The sequence below is a fragment of the Euleptes europaea genome, chromosome 4 (assembly GCF_029931775.1).
Source record: "Euleptes europaea isolate rEulEur1 chromosome 4, rEulEur1.hap1, whole genome shotgun sequence".
Classification (NCBI taxonomy): Eukaryota; Metazoa; Chordata; class Lepidosauria; order Squamata; family Sphaerodactylidae; genus Euleptes; species Euleptes europaea.
In genome coordinates, this window is record NC_079315.1 from 6,740,887 (window position 1) to 6,756,142 (window position 15,256).

The 15,256-nt window shown below is 47.3% G+C and overlaps 1 protein-coding gene across 1 annotated transcript in view; it reads right to left on the reverse strand.

Annotated features, from left to right (window-relative positions):
• CD58 (CD58 molecule) overlaps nucleotides 1-11,171 on the reverse strand; it is a 40,694-nt gene extending 29,523 nt beyond the window's left edge. The window contains exons 1-3 of the mRNA XM_056848359.1: nucleotides 11,159-11,171; nucleotides 10,756-11,061; nucleotides 2,736-3,002 (exon numbers count right to left, since the gene is read on the reverse strand). Coding sequence (XP_056704337.1) covers nucleotides 2,736-3,002; nucleotides 10,756-11,061; nucleotides 11,159-11,171 — 586 coding nt within the window. The remainder of the gene's footprint in view (nucleotides 1-2,735; nucleotides 3,003-10,755; nucleotides 11,062-11,158) is intronic.
• Nucleotides 11,172-15,256: the final 4,085 nt, after the last annotated feature.

Below are 15,256 nucleotides of genomic sequence, written 5' to 3' on the forward strand. Positions count from 1 at the left end.
CAGCCATGGAGACCCGGCCCCTCGGGGCAGAGAGCTGCGAGTGCGAGCGCGCCCCCCCAGATGTTGCGCCCGGTGCGGCCGGCCCCCCCCTGCACCCCCCACGCTACGCCACTGCTTTTTAGGAAACTGAAAATTCAGTAACTGCAACACAGAGACTGTTATAATGTTGTAACAGTAGTCAACTGCCTTTAAAAAAAACAAACTGGGAAAAGTGGGGTGGGGTGGCTGGCTGCTGTCAGGGGACTAGGGCACGGAAACTACAGGGCCATTTAGAATGAAAAAAATAATAACAATCCAAAAAGGAGATAAGACATACCTTTTTGCCACGTGGAAAATATCATCACTCCCAGACATCCTCCAGCTATGAATACCACAAATGGAATGAGTAACATATACCTATTTCTTCTTTGTGGAGCAGCTCCTTATTGAACAAGTTTAAAAACACATTGATTAAAAAAAGCCATGTTAATATTGCCAGAAAATATCTGTTTGGAAATACAAAAAAAAAAAAAAACTTTTTAAAAAACAAAACAAAAAATCCCCCAATAGGTTGGTTGTGTTTATGGACTTTTCTGAGGAATTAAGGGAGAAAATATACTCCAGACCCCAGATTGACCTTTAACCCCCAGCTATAGTATGGGGCCCATTTTTAACAGACATGCCCTTCTTTACCTTTCTCTTTCTCCCTTTTGCAGGGTCTCTCAGCACTGCAGATATCCCTTTTCCCAGGGCATCCTGGGATCTGTCGTCTGCGGTACGAATGGGGCGCCGATCTCTGACAAAGAATCGAGATCTGCACCAAACTACAATTCCTAGGGTTTTTACGGGGGAAGCTATCATACTGAAACTACTACAAAACTGTTTTAAATCTGCAGTGTACTCACACTCCACTCCCCCATTTTTCTATTATTATTTTTTAAGAGCAAACATGGAAATGCCGCTGCTGCCAATCATAGGGTTTCCAACTGCCTGGCTGTGGCGGGCAATTGCCCACCAATCAACCAGGCTGCCCACACTGACCAGCAGGCGGAAGCAGGAAGGGTTGAGTGACCCCCCTGTATGGTCATGCTCCCAGCGCAATGCCATCACTTCAGGGTTTAGCCTGAAGAGGAGAAGACTGAGAGATGATATGATAACCATCTTCAAGTATTTGAAGTGCTGTCATGTAGAGGAGGGTGCCGAGTCGTTTTCTGTTGCCCCAGAAGGTCGGACCAGAAACAACAGGTTGAAATTAAATCAGAAGAGTTTCCATCTAGACATTAGGAAGAATTTTCTGACAGTTAGAGCGGTTCCTCAGTGGAACAGGCTTCGTCGGGAGGTGGTAAGCTCTCCTTCCCTGGAGGTTTTTAGGAAGAGGTTAGATGGCCATCTTTCAGCAATGTGATCCTATAACCTTAAGCAGATGATGAGAGGGAAAGCATCTTGGTCATCTTCTGGGAATGTTGTGGGGGTCACTGGGGGTGTGGGGGGACATGGTTGTGAATCTCCTGCACTGTGCAGGTGGTTGGACTAGATGACCCTGGTGGTCCCTTCCAACTCTATATTCTATGATTCTGTAAGTGTCAGCATCGCACTGGGAGCGCATGCGCGCAAATCACTCCCCCCAGTCCCACCCAAAAGAAACTCCCACAGGTGGGAAGACGGGACCTGACAACCCTAGCCACTCATCGTAGGACAGGATACACCTCACTTGCGGATGCCAGCCCTCAGGGGTGGAGAACATCAGGCCCAGGGGGCATATAAGGCCCACAAAATCATTTGATCTGGCCCTTTGTGGGTCCTGGCAGATCTCTAGCTCAGAAGGATCTAAGACTGGCGATCCGCCACCTCCCGCAGACAGGAATAGCCTCTATTCAAGGCGGATGTGAGTTTGTTTTGTTGAGAAAAGGAACCTTTTTCCCCCTTGCAGAAGAGTCATTAGCTATGGAGCTGCTAGGACCACCCAAGAAACTGTGTTAACCCTTTCCCACCTGAGCCATGGAGAAACGTATTCCCTCTGTACTACAAGAGGGCTGGGGGCAGAAGTGGTGACAATGGAAGGGTTAAAGGGGGCAGGGCCACAATGCGCGGGGGGGAGTTCTTAGCCAGTGTGTCCTCATTTCACCGCTGCAGGCGGAGGTAGCAGGAGCCTGCTGTAGAATCCGGCCCCGACCATGCGGAGCAGGAGCAACTCCTGCGTGTTGCTGGACTGCTACGCCCGGCTGGTGCAACAGACCAGTGCGCCACCGGTTGGATTCCTGCCTGCTTGCTTGTGCTGGGGGGGGTCATCTGGGCAGCTGCTTGCTTGGGGCTTGGTCGGTACCCCCTCTCCCTTCCAGTTCTTTCTCCTCTACGTCCTGCAAAAGACGATTAGGGCGGGGAAGTGCCGGATTGGGGCGTTACTGGACCGGGCTCCTTCGCCTACAAGCCCCAAGCGGCTTGTTGCTCACTCCATCTTGTGTTTGCTGCCCTGCCTGAATCTCTCGGGCCCAGCTGGGGACAGCGGCGCTCAAAAGCAAGTCGCTCTACGTGGCAGACACTCGGGAGTCGTCTCCGGCCGCGCCTCTTGGCTAAGCGTTTGACCAAACACAGCAGGCTAATTTTCAAGTTGATAATTTTGTACGGCCCGCGAGCGATGTTATAAATATCCAAATGGCCCTTGGCGGAAAAAAGGTTCCCCGCCCCTGCTCCAGTTGCTGAAGACCAATCGAACGCATTCCCGTTTGTGAACCGCATAGCTCAACCCAAAGGTCTACCTGCTGGGATACAGTCCTTCAGAAGGATGGACGAGCTGGAGTTTGCATCATAGACGCTGACGACGCAGGTGACGTTCTGCGAAAGGTCTATGTCCTTCTCAAGCAGGATAGTGGAGTTGTTCCCCGGAATCTTTTTCTCGCTTTTCTGGTATTTCCACTTGTACGTTGGGGTTCTCTTTAGCGCCACGTCCTGGGCATCTTGCTCGCAGCTTACCCAGATTCGATCACCAATTTCTGTGCAGTTTAACTGAGGTGGCTTGGGAGGCTCTGTGGGCAATAACAACCGCAAGCAATTAAAGAGGGGCCGCGACTCAGTGGTAGAGCCGCGTGCAGAAGGTCCCAGGTGTGCAGAAGGTCCCAGGTTCAATCCCCGTCAATCTCAGTGGTAGAGCCGCGTGCAGAAGGTCCCAGGTTCAATCCCCGGCGTCTCCAGTTAAAGGGACTAGGCAAGGAGGTGATCCTTTGGACATGGATAATCCTATCCTCCATGAACATGCCCACTCCCCCCTTAAAGCCTTCCAAGTAGGCAGCCCCCACCACATCCTGGGGCAGGGACTTCCACAATTTAACTATGCGTTGTGTGAAGAACTCTGTGTGTGTTCTCGTGTTATAAAGTTATAAAATGCATAGCTGAACATGTCTGTAACAATTCACAGGGTTGTCAGGCAGTGCCTGACAACTGGCAGTGCCTGACAGGCAGTGCCTGACAACTGGCAGAAGAGTTGGGGGAGGGATAGCTCTAGGAATTGCCAATTTACTGTACAGGAAAAGTTGAGGGCAGCAGAAAAAGAGGAAGACCCAACAAGAGATGGATTGACTCTTTAAAGGAAGCCACAGCCCTCAATTTGCAAGACCTGAGCAAGGCTGTCAAAGATAGGACATTTTGGAGGACGTTGATTCATGGAGTCACCATGAGTCAGAAGCGGCTTGACGGCACTTAACACACACACAACAAAACCTGAAGATCTTACCATAGAGTTTCCCCGGATTCCTAGAACTACCTTTCCAGATAGATCTGGGAATTGCCAGGAACTCTATGGCAAGATATTGTCGAAGGCTTTCACGGTCAGAGTTCATTGGTTCTTGTAGGTTATCCGGGCTGTGTGACCGTGGTCTTGATATTTTCTCTCCTGTCGTTTCACCAGCAGCTGTGGCAGGCATCTTCAGAGGAGTAACACAGAAGGACAGTGTCTCTCAGTGTCAAATGTGTAGGAAGAGTTGTCACGGTCTCTGACATAATTATGGTATTTTGTGTACATGTGCAGAATTAATTCCATGTAGAGCTTGAACACAACATACAAACTGAACCACAAACTGCAGAGGTTTGTGTAATGAAAAGCCTGGCAACAGCTTGCAAAATGCAAATGTCCTTAGAACAGGATGACTGAATTCTCTCAAGGTCTGAATTCTTTCAAGAGCTAACTAACTTACCCTGGTCTTGTCCTTGAAGGGAGAAGAACATGATCATTCTTCACTATCTGCCAGAAAGGTGTATCTGAAATTACCCTTCCTGATTCAGCTGCCAGCTGTCAGCTGCTCATATCTCAAGAGCAGAAAAGTCCTGCTATCCTCAAACCTTGAGAAGGTCTACTCAAAGACCTCAAGGCTATAAGTGCAGTAAGCTTCTTGCTTTCTATAACCTTGCTGAAGGCTATGTTTCCTACTGACCACATGGTTACATGTTACAATGTGAGCAATAATTGTGTTTTATGATTTATATAGTTATATACTGTATTGTAGATTTCTAAATAGTCTCATTTAATGTGTATTGTACTGAAGATGAGAATGGTGTGAAAATTGAGTATATGGAGTGATCATGGAGCTCAGAAATGATTGTTTATACTTTAAGCAAAATAGACTGAAAGGAAAGGAAGCCCGTATTTGGTCATGGGGAGAAGCTAATAACCTGAACAGCTGCAACTAAGACATTATTGCACTGCTCATGTTATCTGAAAGTAGGGAGGAAGAAATCCCTCCTGATGGTAAAATCAACACTCTTAATGAGTCTGAAACAGTATAAATACAGCCACAGTAAGCCCAGAGAATCAGAACCTTCCAAAGGCTTTCAAGAAAAGGCTGACCTGTATGTATGGCTTAAATACATTACTGTAGACTTTATGAATTAGATACTTTGAACTGAATCAGAATAATTTGACTGTTATATTTTAGAAGTTGGATTTTGAAACTGAATAGTACGTAAGACTTGCTTGCTTTTACTTCACACATTGTAAATACATACATTGTACTTTGACAAGAGTTTTTACACATATTTTACTAGAAGTATATCAATAAAAAGACTTGCTTTTTAAAAGTAGCTAAAGTTGTTGAGTCCTGCTTACTCGATGACTGGCTGAATAAGATAATTTCACTTCTCAGTAAGTGATACATTCTAAGAGCCTGTCATCTGAACAGCACGACCCGCTTCAGAGTAATATATAGTCAGAAAGGGGTTGGGTTTGAGCTGAGTCATTGTCTTGCAAAAAAATTTATTAGCACATTACCTTTGATACTTTTTGCAGGACAATGACTCAGCTCAAACCTAACCACTTTCTGACTATATATTACTCTTCCTACACACTTGACACTGAGAGACACTGTCCTTCAGTGTGACTCCTCTGAAGATGCCTGCCACAGCTGCTGGCGAAACATCAGGAAAGAAAATATCAAGACCACGGTCACACAGCCCGGATAACCTACAAGAATCTATGGCAAGAATTCCCTGTACACAGACGAAGCTTTCGGCTTCTTTTGAATTTTTCTCCCGCTGCTGGGACCTGGAGCCAGGGTATCCTCCACCCCTACTGGGCAATTCTAGTAGCAAAAATCATAATTATTCCAATGATAACATTAAAATGCTACTTCCAATCCATTCTGGGGTAAAGGAGGGAAAGAAAAGGGGGGGAAGTGTGTGTATGTGGGAGGGGGAGGAATGCCTTTTGAAAAATCCAGTAGTTGGGAAGGATTCTTCTGCATGGTGAATGTTTTAAGGCAGATGTTGTGGCTGATACACACAGTAGCCAGATATTTAAAAGAATATTCCGAATTCTTCTCCCTGGGCAGGATTCCTGCTCACTGGAGATTTCTTTGGCTTACCACCTCTTTAGTGAAACCTTGAAGCTGGAAAAGGGGCTTCTTTATTGGCACGCCTTAGCAGATCTTTAGTAGAGAAATATAGCCGTTTTAAAATAATCACCCATTGGGAGGGGGGAATCTGTAGTAGGGCTGTCTCCTAAGGACCCGTGAGCTCTTACAATATGCAAATATATCCCTCCAGGAAGTTCAGAATTTCCTTAAGAATAGTCTCTAAGAATTCAACAGTATTTCTGCCTTCCGGCCATTCTTTGAGCCCAGCCAGCCTCAGGTTACACCTTCTTGCCTCTTCCTTCCCCATCAATAAGGTTATATTTTAAATCGTTGTGAGTGTTCAACAGTTCGCTGGACTTAGGGTTCCCATTTGCCCGGTTATGGCGGGCAATCGCCCACCAATTAACCGGGCTGCCCGCTGACCCTTAGCTGGCCGGAGGGCGGAAGCAGGCCGGGGAAAGAGAGGGGGAACGATTGCGGAATTTTAATTTGTGCGGAAGAGCTGGCATCATGCTGGGGGGACGCTCTAGAACTTGCGAAAAAACTGGAAGCCATAGTTTTTTTCCGCGTGCTAGAGCGTCCCCCCGTGCGTCACCAGAAGTGACGTCATTGCGTAGTTGATGCCGATCGCCGCCCCCCCCCAACCCCACCTCCTTAAATGTCCCACCAGTTCCCTGGAGGGTTCCCTTCCCCTCCCCAAAATAGACACCCTGTGAGGTAGGTGGGGCCAAGAGAACTCTAAGAGAGCTGTGACTAGCCCAAGGTCACCCAGCTGGCTTCCTGTGAAGGAGCGGGGAATCAAACCCGGTTCTCCAGATCAGAGTCCGCCGCTCATGTGGAGGAGCGGGGAATCAAACCCGGTTCTCTAGATTAGAGTCCACCGCTCTTAACCACTACGCTACGCTGGCTCCATGCTGAAGTTCCCCAGGATCAGTAACCTGGGGATAAAAATACAAAATATCCAGAAATTTTGAAGCCCATTGAAATATATGCAATTCTTTCTGATTTATTTATTTGCTACATTTATACCCCACCTTACTCCACAGTGGGGTGCTGCCGGCCAGACTAAAACCGCACGCCTGCACAGAACTGATCCAGCCATACCTACCGTCTTCCGTGTCTTCGAGGGAAAAAGAGTCACAGGATTGCCCACCTGGCAACCTGATTTACGTGTGCACAGCCACCGCCCGGGATATACTTAGGCGGCGTTTGTTTTTCTCCCCTGACTATTGGGGAACAAAGCTACCCTCATTATAGTTCATCGTTTTGGCGTTCTTTGAGTAAGGGGAATGAAATAAGAAAGAATACAACACCGGGAAAACAGTAACGGAGCGCTCACCTTTGGAACCACCCCAGGCAGCTGTCCTTTGACCGGCATCAATGAGCAGGTAATAAATGCTACGTTTCGCCTGCTGAGTTTTGGATTTCCACCCCCGACCAGGTAACTTGACCAAACCCACCAGGTAAAACTAATCTCTGGCTTTGTTAATCCAATAACAAGCATGGACTCTGAGCTGGAGGACTGGGTTCGATTCCCCACTCCTCCACATGAAGCCAGCTGGGTAACCTTGGGCTAGTCACAGCTCTCTTAGAGCTCTCTCAGCCGCACCGACCTCACAGGGTGTCTGCTGTGGGGAGGGGAAGGGAAGGCGATTGCAAGCCGGTTCGATTCTTAAGTGTTAGAGCAAGTTGGCATATGAAAACCAACTCTTCTTCTCTTTTTCAAGTCCCCTCAGTATAGCACGGATTTTTCCCAGGACACCCCACGGCCAGGAAACCACCTCCCTTCCACCCCTGCTCCATTTTCTCTTCCTCTACCAGGTACATTACAGCATGCCTGGACAAGGAAATGGGGACAAAGCCTTTTAAAGTACTAAAAAAGGGTTGAGGCTTGTGAGGAGCAGGGGACTGCCCACACGTTATTCTGAAAGCAGAGCTTGGATCTGCCCCGTACTCCAGAGGGTGGCTAAGGGTGGAGCACCCATACGGACACTTCCCCCTTCACAAGGGATGAAAACAGTTTTTGGCTGCTCTCCTAATTCAAGGGGAAAGTCCCAGAATAAGCATCACGTTGTCCGCAGGTTCCCCTTTGGTTGTGAGGCTTCCTGCTTTCCATGCAGGCTAAAATCCCCCTGGGGAAGCCGCTCTGAGCAGCACAGTTGAAAACGGTTCTGCTGCCCCCTTGGAAAGGAGAATTTGCTGTTGCGGCATGAATCAGATAGATTAACATTTCACACTCCAATAAAATATGATGAATGGAGTCGATTTACGCACCAAACTTTTAATGCCGTTAATTGTAAACAGGAACTCTTCTCCTCATTCCCTTTTTAGATTCCTAATGAATGGTTATGATCCAGAAATTACAGAAACAGTAGCCATGTTTTTGAAGTACGCCTCAATGATTAAGATCAAATCAAAAATACAATTGCTGATATCATCATTTGTCTATTTTAGATACCTGTTTTATATGTATTCCAAATTCATTTTATTTCGGCATACTCCATTTTATCTACGTCTATTGATATTTTATTATCTGATTAACCATGGAATGTCCTGAATGACTCGCTATGCCAATAAAGGTTTTGAATTGAATTGAGAACAGTTCTGCTGCCCCCTCTTCACCTAACCAGCTTTTGGCCATGCAGAAAAGCTAATGCGATCTTGGGGTGCATCAACAGAGGCATGACATCCCAATTGCAAGATGTCATGCCGCATACTGCTGTAGACCGCATTGGTCAGGCCGCACCTGGAGTACTGTGTGCAGTTCTGGAGGCCTCGCTTCAAAAAGGATGCGGACAGAATGGAGCGGGTACAGAGAAGAGCGACAAGGATGATCCGGGGCCTGGAGACCAAGCCCTGCGAGGAAAGGCGGAGGGAGTTGGGAATGTTTAGTCTCTAGAAGAGGATGTTGAGGGTCGACATGATTGCTCCCTTTAAGTATTTGAAGGGCTGCCACTTAGAGGAAGGCAGGGAGCTGTTCTTGTTGGCAGCAGAGGACAGGACTCGCAATAGAAGGGAGACTCAAACTGGCTTACAATCCCCTTCCCTTCCCCTCCCCACAACAGGCACCCTGTGAGGTAGGTGGGGCTGGGAGAGTGTGACTAGCCCAAGGTCACCCAGCTGGCTCCGTGTGTAGGAGCGGGGAAACAAATCCAGTTCGCCAGATTAACCTCCGCCGCTCATGTGGAGGAGTGGGGAATCGAACCCGGTTCTCCAGATCAGACTCCACCGCTCCAACCACCGCTCTTAACCACTACACCACGCTGGCTCTCAATAAGGGGTTTAAATAGTGGACAGAAAGGTACCGGCTGGATATTAGTCAAAACCCTTTTTACAGCAAGAGTTGTTCGACAGTGGAATCAGCTACCTAGGGAGGTGGTGAGCTCCCCCTCACTGGCAGTCTTTAAGCAAAGGCTGGACAAGCACTTGTCAGGGATGCTGTAGGCTGATCCTGCATTGAGCGGGGGGGGGGGGGGTATGTTGATATGGTAATAATTGCCCTGATCTGGATGGCCCACACTAACCTGATCTCGTCAGATCTCAGAAGCTAAGAACAAGACGAAGAGTTGGTTTTTATATGCCGACTTTCTCTACCACTCAAGGAAGAATCCAACCGGCTTACAATCACCTTCCCTTCTCCTCCCCACAACAGACACCCTGGGAGGTAGGTGGGGCTGAGAGAGTGTGACTAGCCCAAGGTCACCCAGCTGGCTTCATGTGTAGGAGTGGAGAAACAAACCCCGTTCACCAGATTAGACTCCGCCACTCCCCGGCATCACCAGGCAAGTAGGTGATGTGAAAGACCTCTGCCTGAGAGCCGCTGCTGGTCTGAGCAGACAATACTGACTTTGATGGACCGAGGGTCTGATTCAGTATCAGGCAGCTTCACGTGTTCACGTGGAGGAGTGGGGAATCAAACCCAGATCTCCAGGTCAGAGTCCGCCGCTCCAATCCACCGCTCTTAACCACCACACCACGTTGGCTAAGCAGGGTCGGCCCTGGCTAGTCCTTGGATGGGAGACCACCAAGGAAGCCCAGAGCTGCTATGCAGAGAAAAGGCAACGGCAAACCACCTCTGAACATCCCTTGCGAAAACCCTACTGGGTTGCCTTAAGTCGACTGTGACTTGGCGGTACTTTACACACATGTACTATATGTCAATTACCCATTGACGGGAGGGATAGAATTCAAATCAAATAAACAAACAAACAAACAAATAAACACATTTTTTGTAAAAACTCTAAAAGCACACACTACCTAGAAGTGCAATGGTGGGGGGAAAGTAGATGGGCCTCCTCCAAGGCTCCGTCTACACGTGACAAAATCCTCGTGTTTGTTGGAGAGTGACGTCAGGACTTTGCTTAACCCACACAGATGGGGGGTTTGGGCCTCCCACAGCTAGATTTGAACCCAGTAGCACCTGAGAGACCAACAAGATGTTCAGAGTAAGCTTCCCAGAGTCAAAGCTCCCTTTATCAAATACAAACTCCGACTAGGGAAAGCATATACACCGAAAATCCCGTTGGGGCTCTCGGGTAATTCCGGATTCAAATCTCGGTCTTCTACGGCAGACGAGCATGCCTACCCTCCGAAATTATTTTGCACCTCCCAGATGTGCACTGGCTCTTTTCTTTTGGCGACCACAGCGGGCAGGGAAAAGCAGCTTTTGCGCCCACCCCGCCGCAGTGTGGCCGCTGCGCAAACCGCACCGGGAAGCTGCGATTGGCTCGGTTGTGAAAACTGTTACATCCGTGCCTCCATGAACAGGCCGTAACCGCCATCGACAGAACCCGGCATTACATCCGTCCGCTCGTTTTTGATCCGTCCAAACCGGTCGCTAATCTGGGCAACGGATTCCATAAATTGCTAACAACTAGATTACTAACAGATTACCAGCAGCTGGACGTTCCTTTTCTCCGTGCATATGGCTACGTACCCAGAATCCGTAGAGAGAAGAACGTGCACTGGATTTCACCCGCCACTAAAGCTTCTGCTGTGTATTCTCCGGCATCGTCCCGTTGCAGCTTTAAGAAAGTCAGGCTGCCGGAAGTTCGATCCAGCTCTGCTCTTCCCTCTAAATGAGCGGCAAACCATTCGTGTTCATCCCATTCTGCCACTATATCCTCTGATTTCTTCCAGGTAATCGATGTCAGGCTGCCATTCACTCCTGGCGCCAGAGTGACTCCTTTTCCATCGATGCCGGTAATTTCAACAGGTGGCTTCTGCGGACAACCGAGACAACCTGTGGCCGACGAAGCACAAAGATGCGCAATTAGCTGCCTGCGATACTGGAAACGGAAAGCGCGTTATGTTCCACGGGACGAGAAAAGGGGGGGTACGCGTCAAACCCATCTTGGCTGTTGCACAGTGGTTAGAGTAGGTCCCTAACATTTTGGAGCCTCTTGGCACTTTTGGAATTCTGACACAACATGGTGGGCGCGGGGACAAAATGGCTGCCACCGGAGGCGGAGCCAGCCACAAAATGCAGAAAAATTTTGCATGAAGAAATGCAGAGCCAGCCACAAAATGCCCAATTTTTTTTCATTTTTTAAAAATATATAATTTTTATTTTATACTATAGGGTACAGAGAGGAAAAAAGGGATAGGAAAAAAGAAAACAGACACTGGCTTACGTCCAAGCTTAGCAAAATAATACATTCATACATCATCTTCAGTCTCACCCTTTAAATTCTAGTGCGAATTATTTAACGATGCCCTTTTATAGTATATTGTTCCCTTAGAGGGTATAACATTTTACAAAATAATTAAAAAAACACACCTGATAAATGATAACTAGTCAAATAGATTCCATTACATCAATGTAAATTAGTACCCTTTATTCTAACACTAAACTAGAACTGTCATCTTCTGAAAAAACTAAATGCCGGTTGTTAGTCTAACTCAGTATCGTACAACTAGTAAAGGCATTTTGACACAAAGCTTTTAAAAATCTGCACGGCCAATCAAATTTCCAGTGGCCGATCAGAAGCCTTCCTGGGCAAAAGTCCCACCTGGAGATGGCCACTTTCTAAAAACACTTGGGAGGGCCAGAAAAGGTCTCAGTGGGCGCCACGGCACCCATGGCTAGCACATTGGGGACCCCCGAGTTAGAATGTCAGACTAGGATCTAGGAGGCCCACGTTCGAATCCCCATTCTGCCACGGAAGGTTGCTACACGATCGTGGGACAGTCCCACTCTCTCAGCCTAGCCTACCTCACAGGGTTGTAACGAGGATGAAAACGGAGGAGCGGATGATGGTATAAGCCCCTTTGAAGAGAAGAGTGGGGTACAAATGAAGGAAATTAAAGAATAAATCTAACAACTTCTTAATTTTATTTATTTACATTATTTATAGCCTGCCTTTCTCGCTTGGACTCAGAGTGTGTCACTATAACCAACAGGATTCTGCTCCAACAATGTAGAACCAGCCAGAACTCTCATAACAGAACTGAAGCAAAGCATAAGCATTAATATGACACATTAAATGACGCAAAAATTACATAGTAAGATCCTCATTTCAGCAACCTATACATAGTAGTATTGACCAGCAGTTACGGATAGGACACTTTGGAGGACACTGATTCATAGGCTTGCCATGAGTCGGGAACAACTTGACGGCACTTAACACCCACATTGACCAGCAATCCCTAATAATTTATCCAAGTAACTTTGTGAAACATTTAGTACAGTGCTATTGCCTGCCTAGAAAAACTTTCCTGAATCAATGTTGTGCACACTTTGTGGAAAGCCAGGAGATTGGGAGCCTAAAAACCATCTTGGAAGTTGCCAACATGATATGTCTATAAAAGGGCTGCACAGAATTCTTGGATAATTTCATGCAGACCTTTCAGGAGGGGAAGAGGAATACTACTGGAGTAACATCCAGACACTGCTTAAAGACCTCCATGTTTAATAAAACCACTTCAAGGTAATTTTGAAGTGCCTTTGCCTTTCACGCATGCATAGCTACAGAAAGAGAGACACTCCAAATGCTTCAATGGGCAAGGCACCGTCCCTCTAGGTCAGCGTTCCTCAACCTTTTTACCCTTCCGGAACCCTTAAAATAATATTCATGTCTCAGGGAACCCCCTACATAAAAAATATTATGCATCATTCTTAATATTTTTCTTTCTCTTTTATGAACTTAAAAGCTCATAAGGAAAACACAACATATTTTTTTCTAATAGCTGGTCTACACAAAAAATAACTTATATTTTTCTCAAGTTTATCGACAATGCAAAAATGATTAATATACAGTGAGGGGAAAAAGTATTTGATCCCCTGCTGAATTTGCCCGTTTGCCCTCTGACGAAGAAATGACCAGTCCATAATTTTAATGGTAGGTCTATTGTAGCTGTGAGAGACAGAATAACGACAGGAAAACCCCCAGAAACCCAGAAGACAAAAGTCAGGGATTGATGTGCATTATAATGAGTGAAATAAGTATTTGATCCTTTTGCAAAAGGTGACTTAGTACTTGGTGGCAAAACCCTTGTTGGCAATTACAGAGGTCAGACGTTTCTTGTAGGTGGCCACCAGGTTTGCACACATCTCAGGAGATATTTTGTCCCACTCCTCTTTGCAGATCCTCTCCAAGTCAGTAAGATTTCGAGGCTGATGTGTAGCTACTCGAACCTTCAGCTCCCTCCACAGATTTTCGATGGGATTAAGGTCTGGAGACTGGCTAGGCCACTCCAGGACCTTAATGTGCTTCTTCTTGAGCCACTCCTTTGTTGCCTTGGCCGTGTGTTTTGGGTCATTGTCATGCTGGAATACCCATCCTCGACCCATTTTCAATGCCCTGGCTGAGGGAAGGAGGTGCTCACCCAAGATTTGACGATACATGGTCCCGTCCATCGTCCCTTCGATGTGGTGAAGGTGTCCTGTCCCCTTAGCAGAAAAACACCCCCAAAGCATAATATGTCCCCCTCCATGTTTGACGGTGGGGATGGTGTTCTTGGGGTCGTAGGCAGCATTCCTCCTCCTCCAAACACGGCCAAAGAGCTCGATTTTGGTCTCATCTGACCACAACACTTTCACCCAGTTCTCCTCTGGGTCATTCAGATGTGCATTGGCAAACTGCAGACGGGCCTGTACATGTGCTGTCTTGAGCAAGGGGACATTGCGGGCTCGGCAAGATCTCAGTCCTTCACGGCGTAGTGTGTTACCAACTGTTTTCATGATGACTATGGTCCCAGCTGCCCTGAGATCATTGACAAGTTCCCCCCGTGTAGTTCTGGGCTGCTTCATCACCGTTCTCATGATCATTGCAACTCCACGAGATGAGATCTTGCATGGAGCCCCAGACCGAGGGAGGTTGACAGGGTTAGGGTTGCCACCTTCTCACCAAGCTGCTTGGCAATAGTCTTGTAGCCCAGTCCAGCCTTGTGCAGGTCTACAATCTTGTCCCTGACATCCTTGCACAGCTCTTTGGTCTTGGTCATGGTGGCTAGTTTGGAATCTGATGGATTGATTGCTTCTGTCGACAGCAGAACCCTAACCCTAAACTGGCTGGTTGATAGGGGATCAAATACTTATTTCACTCATTATAATGCACATCAATCTCTGACTTTTGTCTTCTGGGTTTCTGGGGTTTTTCCTGTTGTTATTCTGTCTCTCACAGCTGCAATAAACCTACCATTAAAATTATGGACTGGTCATTTCTTCGTCAGAGGGCAAACAGGCAAATTTAGCAGGGGATCAAATACTTTTTCCCCTCACTGTACTTCTAACGATAGCCTATTTGTCGCTATTTCTCGCGGAACCCTGGTTGAGAAACGCTGTTCTAGGTAGTGCATATCTTGTGGCTCAGTTCTCGGTAGCTTTCCCGACCCACCGCCCCCGCTTCTCCGAGAAGGCCTGCGAACAGGAAGGGCTGCTCATTTGGTTACAGAGGAAACGAGGGGCCAGAGTCAGAGAAACCCAACAAGGAAGCGATACTACAGCGAGAAACAGACAGATCGTTTCCCCTGTCCGGTCGATTTTGCCGAAGCAGCCAAAAGAAACAGGTCAAGCCTAGATCTTGATCAAGGGATGCCTTCCGGGGAGAAAGCCGCATGCGCCACAACCAGCGGTCGCTCGCACTACCCTTGGCATATGAATGCGCCTGCCCAAGCACTTCCACGTTCTGGCAATTTCCACACAATTACAGCCATCCTACTGCACAGAGCAGCCGCCCTGTGGCCGTTCCTAACAGGGCCAGGACGTTTCAATGGCTTTAGCCGGTTCATTCAGCTAATTGTAATTTGTGTGTCTGACGAAATAATATTTCCTTATTTGAACATTTTCTTATTTTTGAAGTTGGCACTGTAATTGGTAATGGGGAAATGACACTGAAGATAGCGTACTCTGCTGTTCCTTCTTTCCAAATAAATGCGTTACATCATATTTCTTTATAGCCACCAGTGGCCTCCCACAGTACAGATAAAAAATCTAC